A 16176-nucleotide genomic window follows, 5' to 3' on the forward strand; every position below is an offset into this window, starting at 1 on the left:
TAATGTGTTTTGGCCATCTGCTCCAACTGTTTGGATTGATTTAAAATTTGCTGTTGATTTTCTAAAGAAATGGAATAATCTGAATGAAGCACATCCCACTGTATAGAGGTCATTGCATCCGTCGTGGAATAATTGGTTAGGAAGTAAGTCCGATTATGCCATGACCAAATATAAACTTTTTTTTACACAACCCGAATAGGGATAATAGGGTACTTGCGGATGCGGGTCCATAGTGGCCACACACAGTGTATGAGGCCCTACTTCAAACAAAGTGTCTTTCGGGTCCTGGTGTGTCCATTTACACACGCCTTGTCCTTGTAGGCACAAATTATCATATCCTGTTCGTAATGAACAAATACGACCTCGGTCTGTCACATAGCAATCAGATATATCATATGTATGATAGGTATCAATATTTAACCACGTTCCTCGTAATTGCAAAATCCAAAATGCCCCTTTTGCAATAATTGGTACAGTATGATATTGACACATGCGATCATAATTAGATACATTATATTGTTCCCATATGCCAGAACAAAGAATATCATTGCACATCGTTTTGTCTGCATGTAAGGTTATCCATAATGCAGTCGAAATGTTCCATATTTTCCTCCATTCATGGTAATTACCCGTAGTCAGTAATCGTTGCACATTGTGTAACTGTAGTTTTACGTATACTTCCTGTATGTTACATTCAGTCCAGTTTGCCCATTGAGATAGATTTGTCCATTTGGCATCCGAACCATTGGCCATATTTAAGAACAGTTTGGCAGCCAACATATCCCATTGTGCTTGATGCTTTTGTGACATCAAACCCTGTGGCATCCAAGCAGCCGTGAGTGTAGTCATGTCATTCACATGTCGTCCTACGCTCGCTAGTTTACTGGAGACAGTTTCAACATCAATCGAATTTATCAGTCCTATACCAGTTCCTGTTATACCCAGTATGGCATCATACCAGGCGCGTTTCGTTCGACATTTTGGCAAAGGTGGGAATACCATCTGCCATTTCACTAGGGTATGACGTAAAGCGTCCCCCACCAATTCACAGGTATGAGGTATGGGCACTACATGAGCCATAAATGTTTTGGGTTCTGACACCCAAGGTATTCGCACTCCATATGCGCCTCCCCCTTTGATTGCAGTGGCGTTTAAAATCTCTAATGGTCTATGATCACTTGTTTTATGACGGAAAGATTCATTCCATTTGGTCTCTGTACATGTTCGGTTTGACAGCCATCCTATACAGAGGGTTACATTGGATGTTATAGTTACGTTCAACTTTCCCTTACACTCTACAATCGGTTTTTCACAATAACATCGATATGGGTCGGACCGGTCCTTCATCCTGGTAATATTACACTTTGACTTAATCCTGTCCATTATGCAATAAACTTCGCAGTTTCTTCCGGGTCGCACATACAGTACGGGATCGCAGGTCTGTTTGGCAGGACAGGTGAAATTATCCTGTTCTCGTTGTTTGTCCCTTGTGGGCCAAGTGCCCCACAACCCTGATCCCATAACTGCCTCCTCACCGGGGGTCCAGGCCTGAGCACTCAGGAATTCCAAGCAGCACAGCAGCAGTGGTAATAGTTGCTTCATGATTCTGTGTAACAAAAAAAAACTGCGCATGACAGGTTAGGATTCCCGTAAATAACGTTTGTTAGCAGGGACGTTCACCCATTTCTCCTCTCCTGGTTTCATTATAGTTACTGTGTTATCATGTCCTTGTGCTATAACCTCAGCGGGAACCGGAGGTCCCTCGGATTGTTCTACCCACACCTTAGCTCCTGGTTTGTCTGTAGAACCAAATCCCCCTTCTCCTTTGAAGGTAATTTGTGTCGGCTTTTGGATTTGCTCTAATGGTCCCATGTGTACAGGTTTTATCAAGACTTGAGCAGTACGGTCCCCAGCTTCTAAAGGGATCGGTTGGTCAGACAAATTATGCAATACTACTTTTATCGTGCCCTGATAATCGGCATCGATCACTCCAGCCATTACAATAACCCCCTTAAGGGCTAGGCTAGATCGCGGAGCCACCTGTCCATAAAATCCTTTGGGGCACTGTATACCTATCCCAGTCTCAATTACAGTGTTCTGCTGCGGGAGAAGAGTGACCGCATTAATAGCGTAAAGATCAAGACCAGCTGCTTCTGGTGTCCCTCTTATAGGCATTTTTGCGGTATCATGCATCAGCCAGATTTTAACAGGATGTAATATGTTTTCTGTTTCTACATTCTGAATCTTCATTCTAAGGAGAGGAGTCTGTCCCTTGAACAAAGGGCGATTATTTAACTGCATGACCGCGTCCACCAAACGGAATCGCCACCTAGCCAGATTATTTCCCTCTCCCCCTTTTCGAAGTTGTTGCTTTAATAGCCCGTTCATTCGTTCAATTAATCCTGCAGCTTGGGGATAATACGGAATGTGGTAGATCCATTCTACTTTATGGTCATCGGACCACTCTTTAATCCGTTGACCAGTAAAGTGGGTACCGTTATCAGCTTGAATTTGCAACGGTATACCATAATATTGTTCTATCAGGTGTAGGGTTTTCAGAGTTGCATTCTGATTAGCATGCTTTGAAGGAAGAGCTATCAGAACCCCTGAATATGTATCTACTGCCGTACAAATGTATTTACATCCTCCACTTTCCGGTAAAGGACCTACAAAATCCATTTGCCAAATCTGGGCTGGTTCCTTTCCCTTTGATAACTGACCCTTAACTACTTGTGGAATTCCCTTCTTCTGATAATGCTGGCACACGGTGCACTGGTGAGCAGCCGTGCGAGCTTCATCCATACTAATACTGATTCCTCGATCAATCGCCCAATTATATGTGGCTTGTGCTCCTAGGTATCCACATTTTTCATGAGCCCAATTTGCTGCCTGTACTCCCATTGTTGATGGTACCTGTACTTCAGCTATTTTAGCATGCTGATCAGCAGTAGCATTATGCAATGCTTCAGCCGATGTTCGTTTAGTATGCGCACTTACATGAGTCACAGTCGTTCGCACTATCTGTACCTTTTCCCATATACACTGCCATAAGTCTTTTCCCCAAATTTCTTTACTCCGGATAGTCCACTGGTGTCGATACCACGTAGTCATCCACACCACCATCCCATTCGCAACTGACCATGAGTCAGTATAGAGATGGCATTCCCTTATTCCTTCCTGATCTAACACCATAGTAACTGCCTTTAACTCTGCCCATTGACTACTTTTCCCCTCACCCATTACTTTCAATAACTGGTTCAGAGCAGGGTTATAAGCCACCGCTTTCCATTTACGCTTTCCATCTATGTACCTGGCGGAACCATCCGTAAACCAGGCGCACTGTTTTTCCCCATTTGTCAATTCCTGATATAGCTTCCCCCATTTTACCGGAGATTCTTCCATGGGAATAACTTGTACCATTTCCTCACCCATTTCGGGAGCTTCAGCAACTTGTTCATGTAAAGCGGATACTCCAGTAGGACCTGCTTTAGCCCTGTCAGAGATGTACCATTTCCATTTTAATATACTGGCTTCTTGTGCCCCCCCCTATTCTATGGGTATGGGGGTTACTCTGTATCCAAGTCATGATAGGTATCTTAGGTCTGAGTAGCACATCTCGCCCAAGGGTTAATTGCTCTGTTTCTACTAATGCCCAATAGCAGGCCAGGAGTTGTTGCTCAAAAGGAGTGTACCGTGAACCAGGATCAGGGAGCTTCTTGGACCAAAATCCCAATGGTCGCCGCTTACCCCGGTCCTTTTGCCATAGACTCCAATTGGCGTAAGTGTCTGTAGCTGATACTTGTAATTCCACCGGACCCTCTACCATTGGTGCTAAAGATACTGCTTGTTGTATTGATTCTTTGGCTAATTCAAAGGCTGCCTGCTGTTCCTGTCCCGAGGTAAAATCATGTTTCTTCCGGGTTACTCTGTACAACGGACCTAATATCTGGGACAAGTGAGGAATGTGTTGTCTCCAATATCCAAACATTCCAATAAACTTCTGGACATCAGTCTTATTCTGAGGAGTGGCAAACCCTAATATCTTTGCCTTAGCCTTCGGCACTATCTCCCTTTCCCCCTTATTCCATTGTATCCCCAGGAACTTTACCGTCTGTGCCAGCCCTTGCACTTTGTCGGGGTTAATCTCCCACCCTTTTTCCTTCATGTGTTTTATTAGATAATTCAGTTGCTGTTTTAACTCGTCCTCACTATTTCCCTGTATCATTATGTCATCGATATAATGCAATAGTTGCATGTCTGGAGGAAGGTTCACTTCGTCCAGATGTTCAGCTACTATGCGATGACAAATTGTGGGGCTATGCAAGTACCCTTGTGGCAATCGGGTAAACGTATATTGTCTCCCATCCCATGTAAAAGCAAATTGTTCCTGTCTGTCTTCTGGTATTGGAATGGTAAAGAAGGCATTTGCTAAGTCGATGACCGCATACCATTCTCCCCCTTGTGCCTGAATTTGTTCTATAATAGATATGGTGTCCGGCACAGCAGCCGTCAATGGCGGTGTATGTCTGTTGAGGGCTCGATAGTCTACTGTCATCCGCCATGACCCATCTGATTTTTTCACCGGCCAGATAGGGTTGTTCCACTGTGTGGTTATTCCCCGTAAAACTCCGGCGGCTACATAATCTTTGATCGTCTCTGTTATCTCAGCATGTCCTCCAGGAATCCGGTACTGCTTTAATTGTATTACTTTGGTAGCTATAGGAATAGGGAAGGGGGGCATTTTTACTCTGCCTACTTGTACCGGCCGGGCTTGGATACTCCCCCCAAATTTGTAACACCCATCTGTTAAGTATAGTGTCATTCCTCGTAAGATGTCCATTCCTATTATCCATTCCCGAATAGGTGTAATCAAAACTGTGTATTCTTTGGTAGGGAGGTTCCCTATTCCCAAAATTAGTCGAGTACTTACGGCTCTAATGGATCGTCCCCCAATCCCCGTAACTGTCATAGGAGCCCCTTTAAATTTATCTACATTCCCGTAAATTAAAGTGGCCTCCGCTCCCGTGTCTACTAGGGCTCTAACCGTTTGTATATTGTTCGAAGCCCAATGTATACGTACCAATACATATGGTCTTATGTCACCCCAAGACCATGTAGTGGCCGTACACACCACGGGGGCTTGGCCTTCATCCTAATGGTATTCCTCTTCAAAATATTGGAGCTCTTGCATGGGATACAAGTGCCCTCTTCCTGACTTGTTTTTCCCCTTCTTACTTTTCTTATTTTCTCGCTTACCTCCTTTCTTAACCTCTCTCACTTCCACCTCCTCCTCCTCTTCTAACTCTGAAGAGGAAGTTGGAGTCTCTTGCTCCTCACTCAGATTCTGTTTGCACTTACACTGACACAAACTAGGGAACTTTAGTCCCTCATCAGCTAGCGATACGCGTGCTGTTCGTTTTGCCGTTTCCCCTTTCCATAGTCCCTTTTTCTTGGCGAGTTGCCACAACTCCATCGTAGGGCGGCCATCTATCTCAGAAGCATCTATACCTGCCTGCCGAAGGAGAGTCCACAAGTGTCGCCTACTTATATTCTCTCCCTTCACAGACCGTCCTGAACCTCGTTCCCGCAGTTCCCGCTGGGAGGACGCCGACTCTCGTACCTCCCAGTCACCCATGTCTCCCAATTCTCTTAATCTCGTCGCCCCTTCTCCTATTGAAATCTCAGCCCCTAATAATACTGCCGTAACCGCCCCTTTATATTGCGGGGGAGCTGTCTTAATAATAGCCTTCCGTTGAGAAGCAGTAAAGGGCATATTATCTAATTCATTCGCATGCCTGGTTTCTACAGCAGTCCGCATTCCCAATTCCCTCATTCGGTTGACTGCTTCCATCAAGGTATGCCACGGACCCTCTTTTTGGGGCCAAGACCCCGGATCTGGATGTCGCAACATGACAGCCTTAGCCATAGTAGTTAATAGGGTAGTGTCATGTTGCAACAGATGTTTTCACTGCTCCCCGTACCACGGGATCAGTACATAAATCAATAAAATGCCATCCATCCTGGCTATCTATCTCTATCTGTCCAGCCCCTTGGTCATGCAGCCTCACCAGCCATCGGTCAAGCGGCTCCCCCGATCTCTGTCGCATATGTTCTCTTATGTCTGACAGTTCTTGTTGTGTATAGTCTTCATACACATCTGCTCTATTCATTCTACCATCTGGCGTCTGACAAATACGCCGTCGCACTATAGGCTTGACCTGCACTGGGGTAGAATCATCATCTAAATCATCATCCTCCCCTTCTGACTCCCAAATATCTCCTTCCCAAATGGAGGGGTCCCACTGTTCGGCTAGCGCGGTGGCCACAAAGGCTCGCACCTTCTTTATACTGGGTGTTCGTTTCTTTTTAGCATTCAATTTAGCAACTTGCATCACAGCCTTTTCAGCTACGCCTGTCACTTGTTCCAATCGTCGCCTAAGCAGCTCAACTTGTGTTTGGGCCATAGAGGCTTGCCCCTTGGCATCCATAAAATCTTGCCTAACCTTATCTAACTCTTCACACAGCTGGCCAGCCCGCTCATGCTGCCTTCTGTAGGCAGCCAACACGATCCATAGGCGGTCCTGCAACCCCCTCCACGGATCCTTTACATTTACAGGGACCTTCTGGAGACATTCCTCCAGGGCAGAAACATCCGCTCCCTGCAGAGCTATTGACCAACATTGGGGCGGTCCCCTGCCCACACGTATGAATCGTGCCACCGTCTGATAGGGAGTACCATCCCATTCAGGCAAGACTTCAGGCACAGACTCTTTCCCCTTCTTACTTTTCTTAAACATTGCCTTAAACATTGTTGCCACCGAACCAAATACTCTCTCGCAGCTGCAAAACACAAGATCCTGCCGACTACGCCAAATGTTATGGTACGAAAGTTATAATTTTGCAGGAGACTCAAGAGAGTGAGAGAATGATTCGGTATACAACAAGATTAGGTTCACACTTCGTACCTTTATTTATCCTTACTTACCTATCCTTATTTATCTATGGTATACAATTACATTATACATACAGTATTAAGCACTCAAAAAGAAGAACAACTACAATTACAGTTTATGGAGAGTATTCAGCACTCAAGAAGAAGAACAGCTACAATTGCAGTATACAGACGGTATTAAGAAGAAGAGTTACGTATATTTACCATCAGGACTGTGCCTTCATCCTTCCAACGACTGGGGAGCCCTTTTCAGTCTCGGTGAAGGACCAACACGTTGTCCCGATAACGACCGGGCGATGCGCGCTTATCCCACGGTTGAGCGTCCACCGAGACAATGGGAATCCCCCTTTTTAAAGGCTGAGGAATGAGTTGATCAGGCTCATTCCTCTGCTCTGATATCCAATCAATGACAGTCCTGAGAGTGTTCATGCGCTGTTCCCGAGTACTTCACGCGATTACGTGAGTTACTGTGCATCACCTTTATTTACTTGCTTGTGCAGTTTGGCACGTATACCTTTGTTTATGTACGCAAATAGGGCTTTTATCACCTTGTTTGCTTATGTGTGTAGTCTGATACATACGCAAATAGGGCTTTGAAAGTTGAAGAATCTTTAATGTGTTTTTGGATTGTATTGAGTGCCCTGTTAACATTCTGTGATTTAGGAGGCATTGTTTCGCGGACCAGACATTGATTACTTCTATTACAGCAACTTTTCCCAAATCTGCAGACACTGCTGCCAAGGAGGACAAGAGCAGTAGATGATGGGAATGCCATCATCTCCAAGCTCCTCTCCAGACCTCCTTCGAGTATACATCATCCTGATTTAAACGTATACTACTATACTTTCATCGTTGCTGGATCTAAGTCCTACCTAAATAGCATTTTGGAAAGCTTTCACCACTTGGCTTAAAGTAGAGATGAGGAGAAACTACTTCTTTCAAAGGGTCATAAATCTGTGGAATTCACTGCCCCAGAGTGCAATGGATACAGGGACATTGAGTAAATTTAAGGAGGAGATGGGCAGATTTTTAATTAGTAATTAATTAGTTGAAGGGTTATGAAGAATGAGCAGGAAAATGGAGTTGAGGCCAAGACAAGATCGACCACAACCGTATCTCAAAGGGCTGAATTGCCTACTCTTGCTCCAAATTGTGTTCTTATGTTTGGCTATTCAAGAAGGCTTGCCTCCGAAGATCCAAGTTGAGATGAAAAATCTATCTATTGTGTCACAGATCATTTAAAGTCACGAAGGTTAATACTGAACCGTAAAGACACTGTGATGTACTTTTATAATTTTGAGCAGATATAAAAATACCACAGAACTAAGATGCAGCCAAGACATTCAGTATGAACTAGAGAAAGAATTCAATAAAAAAATCAAAAATATATAGCTAAACCTGGAATTCCTTAAGTTACTGTTTTTTCATCTAATGAAATGTGTAAATATTTTATATTCTTAGTATACTGGTGATTGAAAGGCATTTTTCTTTTACTTCTTTAGGAAAAGCTTCCCAGCTTTACTCTCACAATTTGGTGGGTCTTTTTGAGTATGCTAGACAAATGCAAAAATTGCCTGTCTCTATTCCTGCGTATAGACTGCCTGACAGAATACTTCCAAGGTAAGAGGCAATTCCTTCATATTCAATGAAATTATAAAAAAAACATTCTGGCTGTCACAGTAAGAAATTGATGTACTAAAATTGAATGTCGTGACAAGTGGATGTGTGCAGATGTAAGTTTTCCAATAGCATCAGTGTTTGATTTTTTTAAAAATGTGACATTACAGTTGTTGGAATAAACTCTCCTAGATGTTTTGGATGTTGGAATGGGTTAAAATGTTCTTTATTGAGCAGTCAAACCAACACACTCAAGAATACAATCAGATAGTCACAAGTGGCAGTACCTCGTGGGAGCTCTGGGTGAGGATCTTTCTGCCTGTCCCAACAGGATCAAGACACATCCTCCCTCCAGTTTCTCACTTGTATAAACAAAAGAATGAGCATGCCTCCACAGAGCTTCATTAAGATTTAGCTCTTTACCTTGGATTTAACTTTTGCCATAGCCATTTTTTTTAAGTCCTCAAAGTCATTTCATATTGTCTAACTAGTAAAGCTATTGCTTATCTCTGAAGTCCACACTACATGGTTAGGTGGACTGGCCATGTTAAGTTGTTCCTTAGAATCCAAACGTTTGTAGGTTAAATGGATTAGCCATAGTAAATACACAGGGTTATAGGGATAGGGTGAGGGCTGGGCCTGGGTAAGATGCTCTTTCGGAGAGCTAGTACAGACTCATGGGCATCCGTGAGGCATTGTGGGTCATCAGCAGCAACGGAACTGTACTCCAGCACAATTTGCAACCTCATGGCCTGACACATCCCCCTGCTCAACCTTTACAATCAAGCCAGGGGATCAACCCTGGTTCAATGGAGGGTGCAGGAGGGCATGCCAGGAACAGAAGCTACCAACAGGACTACTTGCATGTCAAACGGCAAAAACAGCAAGTGATAGACGGAGCTAAGTGATCTTACAACTAACGGATCAGATCTAAGCTCTGCAGTCTTACCACATCTAGTCATGAATGGGAGTGGATACTTACCACAACTCACTGAGGAGGAGCTTCCACAAATATCCCCACCCTCAGTGATGGAGGAGCCCAGCACATCAGTGTAAAAGATAAGACTGAAGAATTCATAGCATACTTCAGCCGGAAGTGCCGAGTGGATGATCCATCTTGGCCTCCTGCAGTGGTCCCCAGCATCTTGGATGCTAGTCTCCAGCCAATTTCATTCACTCCCCAGTTAGACGCACTGGATACTGCAGCGGCACTGGGCCCTGATAACATTCTGGCAGTGGTACTGAAGATTTGTGCTCCAGAACTTGCCACTCCCCTAGCCAAACTCTTCCAGTACTGTTACAACACTGGCATCTACCCAATGTGGAAAATTGCCCAGATGTGTCCTGTACATAAAAAGCAGGACAAATCCAACCTGGCCAATTATTGCCCAATCAGGTTACTCTCAATCATCAGTGAATGGAAGGAGTCACCAATAGTGCTGTCAAGGAGCACCTGTTCAGCAATAACCTGCTCAGTGATGCCCAATTTGGGTTTCACCAAGGTCACTCAGCCCCTGACCTCATTACAGCTTTGGTTCAAGCATGGACAAAAGAGCTGAATTCCAGAGATCGGGTGAGAGTGACAGCCCTTGACATCAAGGCCACATTTGACTGAGTATGACATCAAGGAGCCTTAGTGAAACTGGAATCAATGGGTATCAGGGGGCAGACACTCCACTGGTTGAAGTCATACCTGGTACACAGGAAGATGGTTGTGGTTGTGGAGGTCATCTAAGCTCCAGGACATCTCTGCAAGAGTGCCTCAGGGTAGTGTCCTCAGCCCTACAATCTTCAGCTGCTTTATAAATGACCTTCCTTCCATCATAAGGTCAGAAGTGGGGAAGTTTGCTGATGATTGCACAGTGTTCAGCACCATTTGCTACTCCTCAGATACTGAAGCAGTCTATGTTCAATGCAACAAAATCTGAACAATATCCAGGCTTGGGCTGACAATTGCAAGTGACATTCACTCCACACAAATGCCAGGCAATGAACATCACCAATAAGAGACCCTCTAACCACCATCTTTGATATTCAATGTTGTAACCATCACTGAATCCCCCCACTGTCAACAACCTTGGGGTTACCATTGGCCAGAAACTCAACTGGATTCGCCACATAAAAATAGTGGCTACAAGAGCAGGTCAGAGGCTAGGAATACTGTGGCGAGTAACTCACCTCCTGACTCCCCAAGCCTAGCCACCATTTATTTACAAGGCACAAGTCAGGAATGTGATGGAATGCTCCCCATTTACCTGGATGGGTGCAGTTCCAACAATACTTGAGCTTGATACCATCGAGGACAAAGCAGTCCACTTGATTGGCTTCACATCTACAAATGTTCAATCCCTCCACCACAGATGCTCAGTAGCAGCAATGTGTACGATCTGCAAGATGCATCGCAGCAATTCACCAAAGATCCTTAGACGGCACCTTCCAAACCCACGACCACTTCCGTCCAGAAGGACAAGGGCAGCAGATAAGTAGAAGACCATCACCTGCAAGTTCTTCTCCAAGCCATTCACCATCCTGACTTGGAAATATATCATCGTTCCTTCACAGTTGCTGGGTCAAAATCCTGGAATTCCCTCCCTAATGACATTGTGAGTCAACACAGTAAGAAGTCTCACAACAGCAGGTTAAAGTCCAACAGGTTTATTTGGTAACAAAATCCACTAGCTTTTGGAGCACTGCCCCTTAATCAGGTGAGTGGGAGTTCAATTCACAAACACGGCATATAAAGACACAAACTCAACTTACAAAATAATGATTGGAATGCAAGTCTCTACAGGTAATCAAGTCTTAAAGGTACAGACAATGTGAGTGGAGAGAGCATTAAGCACAGGTTAAAGAGATGTGTATTGTCTCCAGACAGGACAGTTAGTGAGATTTTGCAAGCCCAGGCAAGTTGTTATGGGGGTTACAGATAGTGTGACATAAACCCAAGATCCGGGTTGAGGCCGTCCTCATGTGCGGAACTTGGCTATCGTTCTCTGCTCAGCGACTCTGTGCTGTCGTATGTCATGAAGGCTGCCTTGGGGAACGCTGTCTGAGACAATACTCATCTCTTTAACCTGTGCTTAATACTCTCTCCACTCAAATTGTCTGTATCTTTAAGATTTGATTACCTGTAAAGACTCGCATTCCAATCATTATTTTGTAAGTTGAGTTTATGTCTTTATATGCCCTGTTTGTGAATAGAACTCCCACTCATCTGACAAAGGGGCAGCGCTCCAAAAGCTAGTGGATTTTGCTACCAAATAAACCTGTTGGACTTTAACCTGGTGTTGTGAGACTTCTTACTGTGTTTATACCAGTCCAACGCTGGCATCTGCACATTGTGAGTCAACCCATAGCATGTGGACTGCAGTGATTCAAGAAGACCACCTCAAGGGCAATTAGGCATGGGCAGTAAATTCTGGCTAGCTAGCGACGCCCATGTCCCATGAATTAATAAAAAAAAAACTCAATGGGCTGAATGACCTCCTTCTGCACAGTAAGAATTCTGTGGTTCTAAGGAAAAGAAATGTAGTAAATTTAGAAGCAGTGATGAAGTAAGATCAAATCTGGAGTTTTAAATCTGAGTATCACAAGCAAAAGGAAAGACGGAGCCAAGGAGTTTTTCAATTCTGACATGTATTTGGCTCAACACAGTGATCGCGGAGAAAAGAATTATGTGATAATGTATTTAGGCAAACTAAAGTTTAGATGAATAAAATAGAAGAGACATGGTTAAAGCTCCAAATAATAGATGTGTTCACAGCATTGGATGAGCTCAGTGGTAGAATGTGGCTTTGTGACCATTGACACCCATATAAGAAGTTCTAGAATTTTTTGTTATCATTAGCAAACCACTCAGTTGTATCAAACCACTACAAAGTTAGAGAAGTAGAAGTCAGGTACTTCCCTATGGTTTAATCAAGATGGAAAACAGGGATAAAGCACTTGATAATTGGTTTTACAGTGGCATTGAGAGACGCTAAAGAGCATGTTGCTCACCTGTATGCATATTGAAAAGAGAGAGAAAAATGTTTTTGTGCAGTATATTGTATTGTTCACCATATATAGGTATAAACTAAAAAAACTTTCATGTGACAAGGATAACTGCTTTCAAAACCAGTCTATTTCAATACTGTTTCTTTCCAGTTGAAATGAGTACTTTTGTGGCATAGACTTGCTTTATATTCTTGCTAGATTGCCCTACCTTGTACTTGTCCTCCGAGAGCAGCCAAGGAGAACCGTGTTGTCTATCTACTCTTTCTAGACCCCTCATGATTTTGAATATCCCTTTCATATCTCCTATTAATCTTCTCCGAGGAGGAGAACTTCATCCTGTCCAACCTATTGCCATATCTGGAATGTAATCCTTATTCCTGAAACTATTATCGTAAATCTTTTCTGCCTTGTTTCTAAAGCCTTTGAATCCTTTTTCAATTGTGGTGCCCAGAATTGACATATTTCTCCAGTTGAGCCCAAACCAGCCTTTTATAAAGGTTCATCATAGATTCCTTACTTTTGTACTCTCTACCTCTACAAAGTCCAATTAGGGGTTGATTAGCTCAGTTAGTTCATTGAGTCAACAGCGTGGGTTCAAATCCTGGCTGAAGTTATTCATGAAAGCCTGCCTTCTCAACCTTGCCCCCTGACTAAGGTGTGGTGATCCTCGGGTTAAATAATTTCATGTCACTGCTCTCCCTCGAAGCACAGAGCAGCCTATGGTTATCTGGGACTATACAACTTTTACCTTTTGTAAAAGTCCAGTATCCCATGTGCCTTTTTAATTGCTTTTTCAATCTGTCTTGCCACTTCCAAGGATTTGTACACATACATGCCTTGGGCCCCTGCATCTGCAACTTTTTTAGAATTGTATCCTTTAGTTTATATGCATCCCTCACATTTTAGCAGGAAAAGTATCACATTTTTCTCTGCATTAAATTTCATTTGCTACATATTGCCCTATTTCATCAGAATGTCAGTCTCCTCTTGAAAAGTCTATCATTATCCTCCTCACTATACCTTTGTGTCATCTGGAAGTTTTGAAATTGTACCCTGTATTATGGTTCAGGTTAGAAACTCGAAGTGCTCAGTGGAGCTTGTATGGATCGTAAGTTTTGCATCTTGAATTTGGGATAAGCATGAGATGTTTCACTTCAGGTGTGATTCAAGTGACCCACTAGGGAGCTTTTATCAAGCAAAGTTTTTATTTAAGAATATAGTCAACATACATAGTAAGAAAATTAGCAAGAACCTTTATCAATTTCAAACAAGCAACAAAATGACCAGTATAATGTATAACCCTTAATGAATATGTCTAATGTGTTTCAATTAAACAAAAACCTTAGACAAAAAACCCTTTTCCTAGGTTTAACACAGCAAACTCTACTGCTCACGTGATAATGGAATTGAGACTGTTAGTTGAATTCTGTAGTCAAATGCTCTTGAGACCCAGAACAGTTTGGAGACAACACAGCTTCCCAAACCATCAGAGAGACTCTGGTCCAGCCCTCAACAATAAATTTTCACCCTTCAGGGAAACAAGAGAATTCTCAAACAACAGTACAGTGCAGGAACAGGCCCTTAGGCCTTCCAAGCTTGTGCCGATCACATTGTCCTACCTAGACCAATCTGTTCAGGTGTCTATCTAGATAAGTCTTAAATGTCGCTAACGTATCTGCCTCAACCACCTCAAATGACAGTACATTCCAGACCACCACTATCCTCAGTGTAAAAAACTTAGTCCACACATCTCCACTGAACCTTTCCCCGCTTACCTTGAACTTGTGCCCCCTTGTAATTGTCATTTCTGCCCTGGGAAAAAGCTTCCAACTGTTCATCCTGTCTATTCTCCTCAATTTTATAAAATTCTATCAGGTCACCCCTCAGCCTCTGTCTTTCCAGGGAGAACAATCCCAGTTTATTCAATCTCTCCTCATAGCTAATACCCTCCATACCAGGTTACATCCTAGTAAATCTTTTCTGTACTCTCTCCAAAGCCTCCTTGCCCTGGTAGTGTGGTGATTAGAATTGGACACAGTATTCCAAATGTGACCTAACCAACATTTTATACACCCAGATCCAAGTCATAAATATACATCAAGTAGTGGTCTTTGTAAGAACCTCTGGGAAAGAAAACACTGTACACCTTTCTGCAGCCTGAAACATAAACATATGGATGTATCTTGGAGCCTCATTTTTAATCCTTCCAATCAGGTTTCCATCCCTGCCACTGTACCAAACAGCTCTTGTCAAAGTCACAGCGTTGTTCTCTTTGACTGTGACAAAGGTAAACTATCCCTCCTTATCCCTTCTTAACTTATCTGCAGCCTTTCACAAGGTTGACCACACTAACCTCCTTCAACATTGCAACACCTTTGACTCACTGGGTGGGATCAGACTTGCCTGTTTGTTACCTATTCAATTACAGCCAGATTATCATTTAAAATGTCATCCCTTCCTGTTTCTGCACCATTATCTCTGCTGTTCCTCCCCCACCCCTACCCCCAGGATCTGTCATAGGCCTCTTCTTCTCATCTACATTGCTGCCCCTCAGAAGCATCATCCAAAAGGACAGCATTAGTTTTCACTGGTGACAACCTGTTGCTAAATTATCAGACTGCTTATCTGACAGTACTATCCCTGCTCCAATCATAATTCCCAAGTTATTAACCTAATCCCTCTGTTTTGCAACTGACTGAGTCTAAATCAATAGGCTGACAACTTTGGTAGCACATCTGACTCTCATGCTTAAGAATACCTATTTAACCTTGGTAACTTGATTGATAATCTCCCCTGTTTTAGCTCATCTGGTGCTGAAATTCTGATTTGCCACTTCTCAACTTGACCATTCCTGACTAGCCTCCCAAATTCTACCCTCTAAACTTTCCAAAGCTCTGCTGCCCATGCCTTAATTTGATCTAAGTCTCTTTCACACATCACCCTTGTGTTTGCAGACCTACATTGTCTCCTGGTGAAACAATGGGTGGGATTTTCTGGCCATGCTCGCCTCGGGACAGGAAATTCCCGCCCAAGGTCAGTGGACCTTTGGATGATCTGTCAAATTTTCTATGATATTCCATGGCGGGTGGAATGGGAAAACTCTGCCCAATTTTCCTATTTTTAAAATTCTTATCCTTGTTCTTGAATTTATACATGAACTCTCCCCTTCCTATTTCTGTTAACATCTTCAGCCCTATAAGATATTTCTGCTTCTCAAATTCTGGCCAGTTTAACATCTTAATTTTAGTTGCTTCAACATTGCAGCCATGCCTTCAGCTGTCTAAGCTCTGGAGTTCCCCTCCTCCAGCTATTTACCTTTCTTATTTAAGACTTGTGTCTTGGCATCCAATTTTGTTTGATAACACTCTTGTGAAATGCCTTGAGGTAGTTTACCGGGGCAGCACATTAAGAACATAAGAAATAGGAGCAGGAGTAGGCCACCTAGCCCTTCGAGCCTGACCCGCCATTCAGTAAGATCATGGCTGATCTGAAGTGGCTCAGTTCCACTTTCCCGCTTTCTCCCCGTAACCCTTAATTCCCTTGCCTACCAAAAACCTATCTACCCGTGTCTTAAATATATATAGCGAGGTAGCCTCCACCACTTCAACGGG

At 43.4% G+C, this 16176-nt stretch overlaps 1 protein-coding gene across 12 annotated transcripts in view; it reads left to right on the plus strand.

Moving 5' to 3' along the window:
* LOC145350833 (mitogen-activated protein kinase kinase kinase kinase 3) overlaps nucleotides 1–16176 on the plus strand; it is a 309442-nt gene that overhangs the window by 278297 nt on the left and 14969 nt on the right. For all 12 annotated transcript variants that reach the window (XM_080200175.1, XM_080200176.1, XM_080200178.1 and 9 more), the window contains one exon: nucleotides 8455–8572. In XM_080200175.1, coding sequence (XP_080056301.1) covers nucleotides 8455–8572 — 118 coding nt within the window. The remainder of the gene's footprint in view (nucleotides 1–8454; nucleotides 8573–16176) is intronic.

Source organism: Carcharhinus amblyrhynchos, chromosome 12 (genome assembly GCF_965287045.1).
Source record: "Carcharhinus amblyrhynchos chromosome 12, sCarAmb.v2.hapA, whole genome shotgun sequence".
Lineage (NCBI taxonomy): Eukaryota > Metazoa > Chordata > Chondrichthyes > Carcharhiniformes > Carcharhinidae > Carcharhinus > Carcharhinus amblyrhynchos.